Source organism: Scyliorhinus canicula, chromosome 4 (assembly GCF_902713615.1).
Source record: "Scyliorhinus canicula chromosome 4, sScyCan1.1, whole genome shotgun sequence".
Taxonomy (NCBI): domain Eukaryota; kingdom Metazoa; phylum Chordata; class Chondrichthyes; order Carcharhiniformes; family Scyliorhinidae; genus Scyliorhinus; species Scyliorhinus canicula.
Genome location: NC_052149.1, coordinates 138,678,685 through 138,694,455, shown reverse-complemented (window position 1 = coordinate 138,694,455; position 15,771 = coordinate 138,678,685). Strand labels below are relative to the sequence as shown.

General features: G+C 44.5%; 1 protein-coding gene across 4 annotated transcripts in view; it reads left to right on the top strand.

The window, feature by feature from the left end:
- Positions 1-15,771, top strand: part of LOC119965037 (eukaryotic peptide chain release factor subunit 1) — a 153,247-nt gene that overhangs the window by 34,819 nt on the left and 102,657 nt on the right. The window contains exons 1-2 of one of the 4 annotated variants that reach the window (XM_038795252.1): positions 987-1,193; positions 9,136-9,242. In XM_038795252.1, the coding sequence (XP_038651180.1) occupies positions 9,157-9,242 (86 nt within the window). In that variant the 5' untranslated portion in view covers positions 987-1,193; positions 9,136-9,156. The other 3 variants (XM_038795253.1, XM_038795251.1, XM_038795250.1) reach the window with 3 other exon arrangements.

The following is a 15,771-nucleotide window of genomic DNA, read 5'->3' as shown; positions in this document are numbered from 1 at the left end:
GTCAGCATAGTGTCAACCCACAATTGAACATGTACAATAGTTAGATGTTAAATAAAATTGTGTTGCATCTCATCAAGTGTTGGAAGTCTGTCTCTCGCTACACTGCATCAAGCGCAGTCCACATAGACCCATCCTGTCCAACACATCACATAGGTCCTTCTTTTGGGTATCCCAAAGTGAGGTACATTCAATTAATTACTTTTGAAGTGCTGTTACGAAGGCATCAATGGGATCTAACTTTGCAGCATAGATGATTGATTCTAGAATTCATGTACAATTGGTACGAACTTGCTTTGCGTTCTATTCAATATGATTTGAACTCGGACCCCATAACCTCTGCATCACAAAGACTACCTACTTCCACTTCTATAACAACATCTGCTCTGGCCCTAACTCAGCCCGTCTGATGGCTATTTAATTTCCAGACTTGACAATTCTAATGCTGTCCAAACATCATGTCAACCCTCTTGACCTTAAACCCATATGTAACCCACACCATCCATGTGCCCTACCATCAGCAGCCACGCTTTCAGCTGCCCAGAGCACATCACCTCTGGGTTTCCCTCCATGACCCTCTCTGTATCACTCTCATCTTATAATCTCATCTTTTTGACCAAGCTTTTGGTCACCTGTCCCAGTTGTTCCTTCTTCACTTGACTGTCCAATTTTGCGCGCTTGTGAAATGCCTCAGGACATTTTTATCCAATACTGACAACATATAAAATGCAAATTGTTATGGCTGTCATGGTATTAATACAATATGAAGATGTTGAACCAACGAGGTAGGATTTGCTATCACTTTTCTAATTGACTTGCATTTCTGAACAGGTATGCAATTCCCTCTTAATAAACTCCTCCTGCCAATCATCTGGCAGTATTATTCTGTGGAGATGATATCACAATCTGTCACAGTTTACACTGACATCTTACACTGGCATGTACCAAGACGTCCCCCATCACTGTTATGAATATAAGGGAGGGCAGTGAAGAGCAGCAAACATCATCAATGACAACACCATTCTGTGAAGTTCTACTTTTATGTTTGAAGGGGGTTAGCTGTGAATTGACTGAACACAAAGTCTACTGGAGCAGCAAGTTAAACTAGCTCACTGCTAACTGCTTTGATACCCGGCAAAGTTGAACTTCAATTGATAAGCGATTTACAAAGTGACGAAGGAAAGAGTTTTGGGGCGGTGAGTACTGTACCATAGGGAAACATGTTGTGTCACTCATGGATGAACTGGGGATATTGTGGAGTGATGACATCACAACAGCTACTGTGAGGTGATGATTTAAGGACAGGAAGTGAGCTCCTTCACTCAGTAAAGGGGGGAGGGGGTCAGGTCACCTGATGCAACACTGACAATAGGAAGCCACTGTTCAGTCTCCTGCTTGGTTAACTGATCTCAGTTGGGTCACTACTTCTGCCTTCAGCACCTTGGAGTAGGAGGGAGAGACATCAGTCAGGGTGGTTGAATCTGACTGCAAGCCAATACCCCTTGCGCCTGAATGGAAAGATCTCCATTGACCTTGACTGTTTGCAACCTCAGCATTATTTCTGTGTGTCTGAGCTGCTGAATTTATACCCATTCCATAGCAAATTTCACTCACCTCAACTCACAACACAATTTCAGCCCATCTGCCTCTGAAATCCTTTGTCACATTCGATTCTTGATTTCCAGATTTTCTGAACCAAACTCAAATTCTTCCAAATGCCATGATGGGGTTTGAATTCATATTCTTCTGGATGACTAGTCCATTAAAACAACAACAACTTGTATTTAAATAGTGCCTTTAGTATGGGACAAAAGTCCAAATAAGCTCACAGCAATTCCAGACAGGAATTGACACTGAACCACTAAACAGATTTTAGGATAAAGTGACTACAAACTGGTCAAAGAGGTAAGTTTGAATCATCTTCTCAAGGAGCACAGAGAGGTGGAAATATTTATACAAGGAATTTTAGGCCTGTAAAGCCCACATTAGAGAATGGTAGACATTTTGGAAAGGTGTTGGGCTGGAGAATGTTAAAGGGCCAGGAAGGGTGAGGTGATGGATGGTTTTGAAAAGAAGAATGAGAATTTTAACATCAAAGTGTTGCCAAAGGAGGAGTTAGTGAACATTGTTGAGCAGAGCTGATGGATGAATGCTACAGTACCATACCCTACATTAGCTCGAGCATTCCCTGACAACTTTAGCATTGATGCAATGTCCACCCTGTTCCTCCAACACATCCGTTTAGTTCTGTCAGCATTTAACTTTAGATTAAAAAGATCAATAAAGGAAATGGGGTGAAGGGACATGGGAATAACATAGATAAAAATAATTTGGTCTCCTACACTTTCCAATTAAGCTGAATGTAAGCTCAAGGACCAGCCTCCAATACTTCCATTACCCACTTTTAATGCTTCTGGACTCGAGGTTGAATTCAACAAGTTCAAATCATAAGCACTGCCTCTTTTTTTCAGACAGCAGCTGTTGATTATGATTTAGCTCTTACCATTTATACCTCCTCTAGATTTATCTTTTGCTGAGCAGTAGTTAGCACTGCTGCCTCACGGCGCTGAGGACCCGGGTTCGATCCTGGCCCCAGGTCATTGTCCGTGTGGAATTTGCTCATTCTCCCCATGTCTGCATGAGTCTCACCCCCACAACCCAAAAAGATGTACAGGGTAGGTGAATTGGGCACACTAAAATTACCCCTAAATTGGAAAAAAAAGAATTGGGCACTCTAAATTTAAAAAATGATTGATTTTTGTTTACTTGTCCTGTTTTAGCTCATATTTTACATGCCATCTTACAGCTTCCAATTTGTCCTTTCTCCCCCCCCCCCCCCCCCACAATTTTTCCTTTCTCCCCCCTCCCCCCAAACTTCCTGCCTCTCCATTGCACTTGTTTGAAACCTGTTATATCTCTAACTTTACCCATTCCTGGGAAAGGTCATTGACTTAAAATGTTATCTTGGTTTCTCCCCCACAGGTTCTGCCTGATCTGCTGAGTGTTTCCAGAATTATCTGTTTTTAATTGTCATGACCAGGATTATTTGCCGTCATAGGGACAAATGCTAAAATAGAATGTAATTCCTATGTAATTAATTTTTCGCCCACTCCTGCAGCTAAGGGGGATTCAGGATACGGTGGTTTCTAGAGGATAGATAGGTGAGGGGAGCATTTCTGACATTTATAAGGAGCGTATGGGATCAAAGGAGATGCAGACCGAGGAGCTGAAGCAAAAGTGGGAGGAGGAGCTGGGGAGGGGGGGGGGGGGGGGGAGATAGAGGAGGGCCTTTGGGCGGACGTATTGAGTAGAGTCAATGCGACCGCAATTTGTGCCAGACTCAGCCTGATTCAATTCAAGGTCGTTCACCGGGCTCACATGACAGTGTCCCGGATGAGCAGATTCTTTGGGGTGGAGGATAGGTGCGCAAAATGTGCAGGAGGACCAGCGAACCATGTCCACATGTTCTGGGCATGTCCAAAGCTGAGGGGAGTTTGGCAGGGGTTTCCTGACATCATGTCCAAGGTATTAAATACAAGGGTGGCATTGAGTCCAGAGGTGGCGATTTTCGGGATGGCACAGGAGAAAGAGGCAAGAGGAGAAAGAGGCTGACGTTCTGGCCTTTGCTTCCCTGGTAGCCCGGAGGCAGATATTATTAGCATGGAGGGACTCAAGGCCCCCGAAGTCGGAGACCTGGCTATTGGACATGGCTGGCTTTCTCTGCGTGAAGAAAATTAAGTACACCATGAGAGGGTCACTGTTGGGGTTTGCCCAGAGGTGGCAACCATTCATCGACTTCTTCGCGGGGGGGGGGGGGTTAGATTAGCGTAGATTAGGGAGTTAGTTAATGGTGGGACCTGTGGGGGAGGGAGGTGGTATTTGCACTATGTTTATATTTTCTGTACATTGTTTATATTACTGCTGTTACATGCCAAAAAAAACCTCAATAAAATGTTCATTAAAAAAAAAGATTTCCAGAAGGAATTTAATAAGGTGCCACCTCAGAGGTTATTGCAGAAAATGAAAACTCATGATGCAGGGGGTAACATGTTGACACGGACAGAAGATTAGCTAGATAACTGGAAACAGAGTTGGCATAAGTGGGTCTTTTTCTGGTTGGCAGGATGGAATGAGTGATGTGCTACAGGGATCAAACATTTTACAATTTATATTGTTATAACCCTCACAAGGACCACAGGGATCGCAGATTGATCTCCCTGTGGGCTTTGTAGAAAACGAGTTCCTGTAAAGGCACGGACGCCACGAAATACAACAGAATTAAAGATCAGTGCCCAATCTTGACGGAATTATATAATGGACACCCTGGGGTATCCAGGATGAAAATGCTCGCAAGGAACTATGTCTGGTGGCCCAGGCTCGATACAGACATTAAGAATCTGGTGAAGCAAATGGGAGGTGAAGGGGATTAAGACACTAAAAGATTTGTTTCTTAGGGGTCGGTTTGCAGGGCTGAAGGAGCTGGAATCGAAGTATGGGCTGGAGCAGGGGGAAACGTTTAGATACATGCAGTTTCGAGATTTTGTCGGAAAGGAGATACAGAGCTTCCCGATGGAGCCGGCCTCCACATTGCTGGAGGAGGTGCTAACGACAGGGGGACTGGAGAAGCGGGTAGTGTCAACGGTTTACGGAGCTATTTTGGAAGAGGAGAAGGCACCACTGGAAGGGATCAAAGCAAAGTGGGAGGAAGAGTTGGGAGAGGATATGGAGGAGGGGTTCTGGTGTGAGGTGCTCTGGAGAGTGAATGCCTCTACTTCGTGCGTGAGGTTGGGGCTGATACAGCTGAAAGTGGTATACAGAGGATGAGCAGATTCTTTGAAGGAGTAGAAGATGTGTGTGAACGTTGTTGGGGGGGGGGGGGGGGGCGCTAATCACGTTCATATGTTTTGGTCCTGTCCAAAGCTAGAGGATTACTGGAAGGAGGTTTCTAGGGTAATTTCTAAAGCGGTGTGTGTGAAACTGGACCCGGGCCCCCGGGAGGCCATATTCGGGGTGTTGGACCAGCCAGCGTTGGAAACGGGTGCGGAGACAGATGTAGCCTTTGCCTCGTTGATCGTCCGAAGGCGGAACCTGATGGGCTGGAGGGCAACCTCTCCACCCTGTGCCCTGGCGTGGCGGGCAGGTGGGACCTGTTGGAATTCTTGATTCTTGAGAAGGTTAAGTTTGAACTGAGGGGAAGGATGGAGGGGTTCTACAATTCATGGGCATTATTCTTCATGCACTTTCAAGAACTGGATAACATCGAACATTAGTTGGGGGGGTGGGTGGGAGGGTTGGGGGGAGGGGGGCGGTGTGTGTTAATTGGGGCTATGGGTGATTCCTGTTTGTCATTTGTTTATGTGAACATGCGGGCTAATGTTTGGGGTTTGGTGGGAGGATGGGATTGTTGTTATTGATATGGGGATTGACATATTTGTTACTGATTATTGTTTGTTGTTGGTGGGTGTAAATTTGGGAGAAAATGTGAAAAAGGAGGAGAATAAAAAATATTTTAAAAAATGAATCTGGTGAAGCAGTGCTCTTTGTGCCAGGAGAACCAGAAGCTCCCACCATTGGCCTCATTGCACCCAAGGGAATGGCCAGGAAAACCACAGGTATGGGTGCATGTGGTGCGTGCTGACCCATTCTTGGGATCAATGTTCCTTATTATGGTCAATGCCCACTCGAAATGGTACATCGTATTTCCTCCATGACTTCAACAAGGAAGTGACGATCCACAGTCCGGTTCACACATCCTGATCAGGCTCCACCTGCCGCCAACATGAGGCCTTGTGTCAAGTGACGAAAGTTGCCTCATCGCCATGGGAGTGTGGAGGATGATTCAGACTTGAAGGGGGCAGGGAAGTGCTAACCCTCACGAGGACCTCAGGGGATCGTTCATTGATCTCCCCTTGAGCTTTGTAGAATACATGTTCCCCTGGTGAGCGGGCAGAGGCCCACCCAGCTGGGGCTCATTATGGGTCGCTTTAAATGTAGTTCCCAGATCCGGACCGTCAGTTCCTGATAATCCTGGTCTGGGGCGTTTGCTTTGTATGCTGCAGTAGTGGCTTCATTTTCAGTTTAAAATATACCATTTTGGCCTTTCACTCCACGCCTCCTGGAATTATTACATATATAAATGAATTGGATGAAAGGACTGAAGGTATGGTTGCTAAAGTTGCTGATGATACAAAGATAGATTGGAAAGTAAATTGTGAAGATGATATAAGGAGGCGACAAAGGGATATCAATATGTTAAGTGAGTGGGAAAATATCTAGCAAATGGAGTATAATGTAGGAACACGTGAAATTGTCCATTTTGACAGGAAGGATAAAAAAGAAGCATATTATCTAAATGGTGAGAGATTGCAGAGCTCTGATTCAAAGGGATCTAAGCGTCCTTGTGCATGAATCATAAAAGGTTAGTGTGTAGTTACAGCTAGTAATTAGGAAAGCTAATAGAATTATTATTTATTGTATGGGGAATTGAACATAAGAGTATGCTTCATGTATGCAGCGCATTGGTGAGAACACACCTGGAGTATTGTTTCTGGCATCAGTCTTCTGATTTAAGGAAGGATATAAATGTGCTGGAAGCAGTTAATCATAGATTATCATAGAATTTACAGTGCAGAAGGAGGCCATTCGGCCCATCGAGTCTGCACTGGCTCTTGGAAAGAGCACCCTACCCAAGGTCAACACCTCCACCCTATCCCCATAACCCAGTAACCCCACCCAACACTAAGGGCAATTTTGGACACTAAGGGCAATTTATCATGGCCAATCCACCTAACTTGCACACCTTTGGACTGTGGGAGGAAACTCACGCACACACGGGAAGGATGTGCAGACTCCGCACAGACAGTGACCCAAGCTGGAATCGAACCTGGGACCCTGGAGCTGTGAAGCAATTGTGCTATCCACAATGCTACCGTGCTGCCCAAGAGAGGTTAAGAGAGGTTTACTTGACTTATACTTGGAATGGGTGTGGTTTCTTCTGAGGAAATTTTGGACAGGCTAGGATTTTATATACTGGTGTTTAGAAGAGTAAGAGGTGACTTAATTGAAACCTTTAAGATCCTGAGGGGTATTGACAGGGTGGATGTGAAGAGGATGTTTCCTCTTGTGGGATAATATAGAACGAGGGGGTCACTCTTTAAAAATAAGGGATCACCCATTTAAAACAGAGGTGAGGAGAATTTTCTCTTTGAAACTCACTTATTCAAAAGGCACTGAAACCAGAGCCTTTGAATATTTTTAAGGCAGAGGTGGTTAGATTCTTCATAAACAAGGGGATGCAAAGGTTATTGAGAGTATGTGGGAAGTTACAGTTAGATCAGCCATGATCTTATTGAATGGCGAACAAGCCTGAGGGGCCGAGTGCTCCTAATTGGTATGTTTTTAAAAATAAATTTAGAGTACTCAATTCATTTTTTCCAATTAAGGAGCAATTTAGCGTAGCCAATCCACCTAACCTGCACATCTTTGTGTTGTGGGGCAAAACCCACGCAAACACGGGGAGAATGTGCAAACTCCACATGGAAGTGACCCAGAGCTGGGATTGAATCTGGGACCTCGGCGCCGTGAGGCAGCAGGGCTAACCCACTGCGCCACCATGCTGCTCTCTAATTGGTATGTTCTTGAAAAGCCAGGACATCTGGTCATCATTTCAATGATGCCATGAAGCCTTCAATGGCAAGGCTTTTAAAAATAAATTTAGAATACCCAATTCATTTTTTCCAATTAATGGGCAATTTAGCGTAGCCAATCCACCTAACCTGCGCATCTTTGGGTTGTGGGGGCGAAACGCATGCAAATTCCACACGGACAGTGACCCAGAGCCAGGATCGAACCTGGGACCTCGGCGCTGTGAGACATCAGTGCTATCCACTGTGCCACCGTGCTGCCCAGCAATGGCAAGGTTGTTTTGCTGTCCATCAACTGCCTCTGAACTTTGTTGAAGTTACCATTATTCATGTGTGAACATTGAGGGAACATGCTGTTTATTTAATTGTGAAGGATAGTAGAGCCTCGGCTCGCCTTCCATCATCACCACGCCCAACAGGTTGCAGAATAGCATTCAGAATACAGATTTACTTTTCCTTCCTTAACACAGTGAGACAAATTGTAGTCCATTTACCAGTCAGTTGAGATAGAATTCCGACAGCGCAGAGGCCATTTAGCCCATCGAGTTTGCATCAACCCTCTGAAAGAGAACCCTTAACCCCATAGCCCCACTTAACCTGCACGTCTTTGTGACATGAAGGGTCAATCTTTTAACATGCCCCATCCATCTAACCTGCACATTTTTGGAATGTGGGAGGAAACCAGAGCACCCGGGGGAAACCCATGCAGACACAGGGAAAAGGGCAAACTCCAAACAGATCACCAAAGTCAACAACCAGAACCATAAATTGACCCTCAGATTTTCATAGTCTGTGTGAGTCAACATGGACCCTTTCCCTCAGGGAATTTGGTTTGTTCTACAATTAATAATATACTTTTATGTGGGGTGGGGAATAACGGTGTATTTTTATCAGCTGAGTTAAATAATGAAAACCATTACTTCTTATTTGTATCAACCTTACTGTATATTAATGCTGCAAAATATCCTTGGTTGGGACTTCTAAGTAGGAAGTGGTAAAAACATTAAAGTAATAGTTATGCTTTGAAGTAATAATGGTGTTTTAAACTGGGCCATAAGGACCAGGAAGGAAGAAATGGGGAGGAGGAAGGAACTACAAGTCCCACAAAACATTACAGCTCCGCGTGCGCAAGGCTGGTAGGGAGCGGCGAGGCGGGACCAATCGAAGAAGGTTTTAGTCGATGGTGCAGGCGCAGGCAGGTCCTATGGGGAGCGGCGATGCTGGTTGCGACGTCAGAGGGAGAGGGCGAAAGATCCATGTGAGGTTGCGGCCATGCGAGCCGGTGCCTGACGTCAGCGAAAGGAGTGAAGGGGAAAAAGCGGATTTGATAGAAGCGGCGGAGCCGGGTCTCGGGGGGGTGGAGACCGCGTGCCGTGCTGTGTGAGCGTGCCTGGGGAACGAGCGGGAGCGTGTGTGTGTACGTGTGCGCGCTTCTCTCTCACTCTCACTCACTCGCCGTCTCTCTGTGTCTCTGCCTCTTCCCCGCCGAGAGCAGCAGTAGCACAACGAGAAGAAAATGGCCGACGACCCGACTGCAGCCGACAGGAACGTGGAGATCTGGAAGATCAAGAAACTCATCAAGAGCCTGGAGGCCGCCAGAGGGTGAGCAAACATCCCCCACTCACCTCCCTCCCTCAATCCTAAAACACTTCACCCCTATCCCCTCCCACTGAGAGGGGGACGCATGGACCAGGCACAGGCAGAGAGGGCCTTACAATCATATCGAGGTGCTTTAAAATGGGTCTGAGTCGGGGGCATGGCCAACACTTTTGTGGCAATTTAATCCCAGACCCGACTGCAACTCTTAATGTACGATTTTATATCTATATCAAGTTTTCATTTGTAACTCTCCCAGTAATGGTGTTTTTAAACTTGCCATTTAAGCAAAGTTCAAGTCTGTATGCAAGGTTTTTTAACCCACATGTGTGCATTTGAATACTTCCTTACAAAAATGTTTACATGCACATATCAACATACATACACATATACATCTATTCATATGTGAACTTCAAACTAAAAGGTTGGGATATAAATCATAAGATGTTCATTATGGATCTTTGGCAAGGGTGCAGGGAATCTGTGAAATGTTCCTGCGTTGCAGCTTGAATAGTCTGTAACTGTATTGAGAAGGTGGCAGGCTAGCTTCAATTAATTGTGGACAGGACATGGTGACAGGCCCAATCTTGGTTTTTCACAAAGGGGATGGTTAGAAACACTGGTCATGGTTCGTTATCATAAGCCCCAGCAACTAACTGTCTGTGTTGGCCACAAAGGTGGTTATTGCATGTTGAGGGATGGTATTACAGGTTCTATATTGCAATTTTTGCAATGAAATGCCCATAGTGCGGACTTGACTGAATGCTGATGGAATTTACAGTGTTTGTTTCTGGGTAATATAGTTCCTCTGTTAATCTGTCTGCAATAACTGTTCAATTTTGGTTAATTAAAGCAATGGAACGAACCAACATGGGGAAATGCAGTCTGGTGATCACTCCTGCTATGTTGGAAGAGCTTATGTTGTTTATTATATTTTCTCTTGTACTTTATCCAACAATCAAATTAGTGAGGCATACAGATGCAGACGTCTGGTCAGATCTCTAGGCTGTGGTGCAAATGCCAATTAATTTGCAGCAATGGTGGAGGGACTACATTATTGGATGAAGATAGGAACGGACAGATAAGATTCCCTGTAAACGTCTGTGGCTTATTTGTGTTAATTTCATTTGCTCCATGAGAAGAGTGATAATGGATGAGCTAAAGAAGGAGGGATGATAGTGCTTTTACGGGCTCAGTAACCTTGTGGAAGGAATTGGTTTGGCCCTTCAGTAAGTAATAAATTGCAACCAGTACAGGCTTAAATTCAACACTTTTTTGGGGATAAGTTAGACATTGATGCAGATCGAACTATATGTGCCGTGGGACCAATACCATTGCACTCCTTTATTCCCAAGGCGTCAGGTGTCCTGCATCTGCGTTACCAGTTTTAATACACCATAAAAACAAATTGCACACTAAGTGAAGCTTGTCGTGCACAGCAGACAGACCCGTGACCACTAGTATAACACACTCTGGGTATTAACTAAGCCTGGTGTAAAAAATAAATGTTGCAATTCGATTTGAGAGCTTTCGGAAGAAGAATTTTCATTCATATAGATAGATTGGAAACTTGGGCACAAAGATAGCAGATGGTGTTTAATCCGGACAAATGCGAGGTGGTGCATTTTGGAAGATCAAATCTAGGTAGGAATTATACTGTAAATGTCAAAATCCTTAGGAACATTAACATACAGAGGGATCTGGGCGTGCAGGTCCACAATTATCTAAAAGTGGCAACAGGTGACCGTTGATGAAGAAGGCATATGGCATGCTTGCATTCATCAGCCGGGGCATTGAGTACAAGAGTTGGGAAATCACGTTGCAGCTGTATAAAACCATGGTTAGGCTGCATTTGGTGTATTCCGTGCAATTCTGATCACGTTATCAGAAGGAAGTGGAAGCTTTGGAGCGTGTAAAGAAGGTTCACCAGGGTGTTGCCTGGTCTCAAGGCTATTGGCTATGAGGAGCGATTGAATAAACTAGGATTGTTTTCACTGGAAAGGTGGAGGCTGAGGGGAGACCTGACAGAGGTCTACAAAATTATGAGAGGCATAGGCAGGGTGGATAGTCAGGCTTTTTCTAAGGGTGGAAGCGTCAATTACAAGGGGGCATGGGTTCAACATGAGAGAGGGACCATTTATGGGAGATGTGCGGGATTAGTTGTTCACGCAGAGCATGGTGGGTGCCTGGAACGTGCTGCCAGAGGATGTGGTGGAAGCAGGCACATTAGCAACATTTAAGAGGCATCTGGATGGATACATGAATAGAGAGGAAATAGAGGGGTATGGACCGAGTAAGGGCAGAACGTTTTTTTTATAATTAGGACATCATGATCGGAATAGTCTTGGAGGGCGAAAGAGCCTGTTCTTGTGCTTTACTTTTCTTTGTTCACAGCACCTCCTTTTGTGACACCCCAAAGCACTTCAAAGCCAATTAAGTACTTTGCGAATTGTAGTCCCAGGTCTAAAAAAATGCTGCCGCCAATTTGCACGCCACAAAATACTACAAACTGCGAAGTTCAAGTCTTATAATGATATTAGGACAACTAACCAACGGCTTCTGTGAAGAACTAGGTTTAAGGGGCTTAAAGGATTCGTGAGAAGTAGAGTTTGAGGCCCAGCATACCAATCGTGAGTGGTGCAAAATCAGGGTTGCATAAGAGGACAGAGTTGGACGGGTACAGTGAGAGGGGAAGAGTAAAGTGAGAGGGCAGGGTTTTAGGGCTAGAATAGATAGGATAGTGTGAGGGATTTGAATGCAAGGGTGAGTATTTTAAAACCGAGGAATGGCATAGTTTCCCCTCAGTATTGCATAGAAGCATCAGTCTAAAATTAGATGTTAGCTGAGGTAAGTTTTCCAATTGGACCTTCTTCGATGGAGGCCATAATGCTGCTGCTGATATTGTGCCCGTGAAAAAGGTAATTTTTTTTTAAATTTAGAGTACCCAATTATTTTTTTCCAATTAAGGGGCAATTTAGCATTGCCAATCCACCTACCCTACACATCTTTGGGTTGTGCAGGTGAGACCCACGCAGGCATGGGGAGAATGGTAGCACAAGTGGATAGCACTGTGGCTTCACCGCGCCAGGGTCCCAGGTTCGATTCCCCGCTGGGTCACTGTCTGTTTGGAGTCTGCACGTTCTCCCCGTGTCTGTGTGGGTTTCCTCTGGGTGCTCCGGTTTAATCCCACAGTCCAAAGACGTGCAGGTTAGGTGGATTGGCCATGATAAATTGCCCTTACTGACCAAAAAGGTTAGGAGGGATTATTGAGTTACGTGGATAGGGTGGAAGTGAGGGCTTAAATGGGTCGGTGCAGACGCGATGAGCCAAATGGGCTCCTTCTGCACTGTATGTTCTAAAAAAAAATGCCAACTCCACACGGACAGTGACCCAGGGCCAGGAACCTGGGCCCTTGGTACCGTGAGGCAGCAGTGCTAACCACTGAGCCCCGTGCTGTCCGAAAAGGGTAATTTTTCTACTAGTTCTACTACCACTTTTCACTGGATTCCCTAACCTTATGCACTCTCTAATGCTGCCTCTGTGCCAAGGAACTGGGTTCGATTACGATCCCTGGTGACTGAAGTTTTTACATTCTCCCCATGTCTGTGTTTCTCTGGGTGCGCCAGTTTCTGTCCACAGTCCAAAGATATGCAGGTTAGGTGGATTGGGCATACCAAATTGCCCTTTAGGGTAGGGTTGCAGAAATTGGCCTTGGGTAGAGTGGCCTTTTCGAAGACTCGATGCGCCAGATGGTCTCTTTCTGCACTGTAGGGATTCTATAATACTTTTGAAGGTGAGGCCTACAACTAAAGTCCAGTGACAATTATCTCATTTAGATGTATGATGGAAATAATCATCTGTGGAGCAATAAGTCACAGAAAACAAGGTTAATTGCGTTCGATGTAAGCTGTTCTTCAGATCAGATTGTTGTGGTTTTCCTTGAAAAGGTCAACTGAACAACATTGGGGTATAGGATAAAATGAATTTTGGTCTAGTTCCTAATAGTTGTCATTGCAAATACCTAATGTACTAGACAAGAGCAAACTTTTAGTTTTCAATGGGAATGCACAAAAAGACGTTATTCCCATTAAAAATTAATACTTTAACAACATGTTCTGTCCTTAGCTAGTGATTCAACCATGAAAGGTATCACCGCCATTCAACTCTTCTTGACTGACATCCGCATGCTCACACTTCACAGAAGGTCAAGAATCCTGCCAGGTTTATCTTGCTAGCTAGCATGTATTGGATAAGTGGGCGTCGACCTGAGGTTTGAATTGGGAAGCCTTTGGTCTTTGTATTCTTGCAATGCTGTTAAGGAAGTTTAACTTCTGTGCTTGGGGGCACTGGTTCTTTGTATGGAGTGATGAGTCCCATGAGCTCCTACCATTACTGTAGATAGCGTCATATCCTACACACTGGTATTTCTTTCTTGATGAGAAATATGCTGGGCAAAGCAATAACATAGTTTGCCCCTTGTGCGTTTCTGTAATTTCTGCTGTAAAGTTTCTCTCAGCTGTTCTTCCAGGTTTGTTAATAGACCTAACTGTTATGGGGAGTTGACCTTCACTGTATCCAATCACTGTGGAGTGACAGTCAACAAAGCAAATGGAATGCTGTAGCTGGTAGCATGTAGCCAAAACATCACAGTACAAGCTGGGGGAAGTAATGTTTAAACTGTGGTGATCTGGTTAAACTAGAACTTGAGTACTTCTGGTCAGTAGTACGCGGGAGATGATTTTCAGAGAAGTGAGCAGAAATTGATTTCTTTAATGAGCGATCTGAATTTTGAGGGCTGATTTCTTTTTTGAAAATTTAAGCTTCTCAACCTTGGAAGAAGGTGACCTTGCATTATGTACAGAAACAGGCAGTTCAACCCAACTGGTTAATGTTGATGTTTGTAATCCACAAAAGCTTCTTCCCCTTCTAGTTAACTCTTTCCACTCTCTTAGCCAGTAGACTTGTATCTGCCAGAGAACACAGAAAAAAGAACTCTGATCAGTAAGAGCAAGTTTATTATCCTTGTTAGGAAGTTCAGCAAATGAAATGGGTTGGAAAAAATAGTGATATGAAATAATAGAAAAGCAGAGTATTTAAATAGAGAGAAACTGTAGAATTGACATGCAGAGGGATCTAGGTGTCAGACATGAATTTCAACAGTCCAATGCAGGTAAAAAGTAAAATCTCCATTGTCTCAGATTACCATACTTTCCCCTTTGAGGGAGAGATTTGACTGGTGTTGATTTAAACTGATGATCATCGCAGCTCAGGTGAGGGGCAAGGTTAAGAAGGTAGGCCTTCATGAATAACCTCAGTCCGGGAATTGAACCCGCGCTGTTGGCTTCGCTCTGCATCGCAATCCAGCTGTCCAGCCAACTAAGCTAAACCGTAATTAGGAAGGCAAATGGATGCTGGCCTTTATTATAAGAGGGGTGGAGTATGAGAGTCAGGAAGTCTTGTTCCAACTGTCCGTGGCTTTGGTTGGTGAGATCACACCAGAGTGTTGTGTGCAGTTTTGATATCCTTCCTTAAGGAGAGATATACTTGTGTTGAAAGCAATTCCGAGAAGGTTTGCTAGGTTGATTGCTGGGGTGAAGGGCTTGTTTGATGAGGAAAGGTTGGGCCTATACTCATTCAAGTTTAGATGAATGATGGGAGGTAATATTGAGACATATGATTTTCTGAGGGCTTGACAGGGTAGATACGAAGAGGATGTTCCCCCAGGAGGGAACTTAGAACTGGACATAGTAGATTTCTCATTGAAGGCAGAGATTATAATTTCTTTCTTTGTCTTTGAAATTCTCTTCCACAGAGGGCAGTGGAGGCTGGGTCTTTGAATATGTTCACGGCTGAGTTGAACAAATTTTTCATCGATACAGGAGTCGAGGGTTATGGGGCAAGCATGAATGTGGAGTTAAAGCTGCACTCACATCAACCATGAGGGGCCAAATGGCCAACTCCTATATTTCAAGATTTTATAAACTCTGCAACCGTTCTTGTGTAGGCCTAAGTAGTGAGTGACAGTAGATCCATTTAGATGTGGGAACATTGCAGCCAATTCAACTCCTCAGGAGTGGAAGGTGGTGACCTCTTGTACACTCTCCTCCTGCCTGTCATTCCATCTCACTTGAAGGTGGCAGCCTTATTCATCGATCAACGTGATTTAAAAAAAAATGATTTGGCCATTGCTGTTTGTGGGAGCTTGGTGTGTGCAAATTGCCTGCTGCATTTTCTTGTAATGCTAACTATAATTTTGAAGTGTTTAATTTGTTGTGATGAGCTTTGGGCATCATAGAGAGCTCGATCTAAATGTTAGTTCTTTCTCTCTGTGGGCAGGAAGTGTGTTTGTCTGTCAGTCGCACAGCAAGAATGGGGCACCATGTGAGACAGTACAGATGTTGCTCTGTATTGTGTAATCTTATTGTAGGATGATCTTATCCTGAAATGTTCCTTTACTTGCTGCTGCATCATTGTATTTCATTCACAGATGTGAAGCTGTGGATTTCGCAGCTTCAGCTGAGGCTCGCTGAAATTA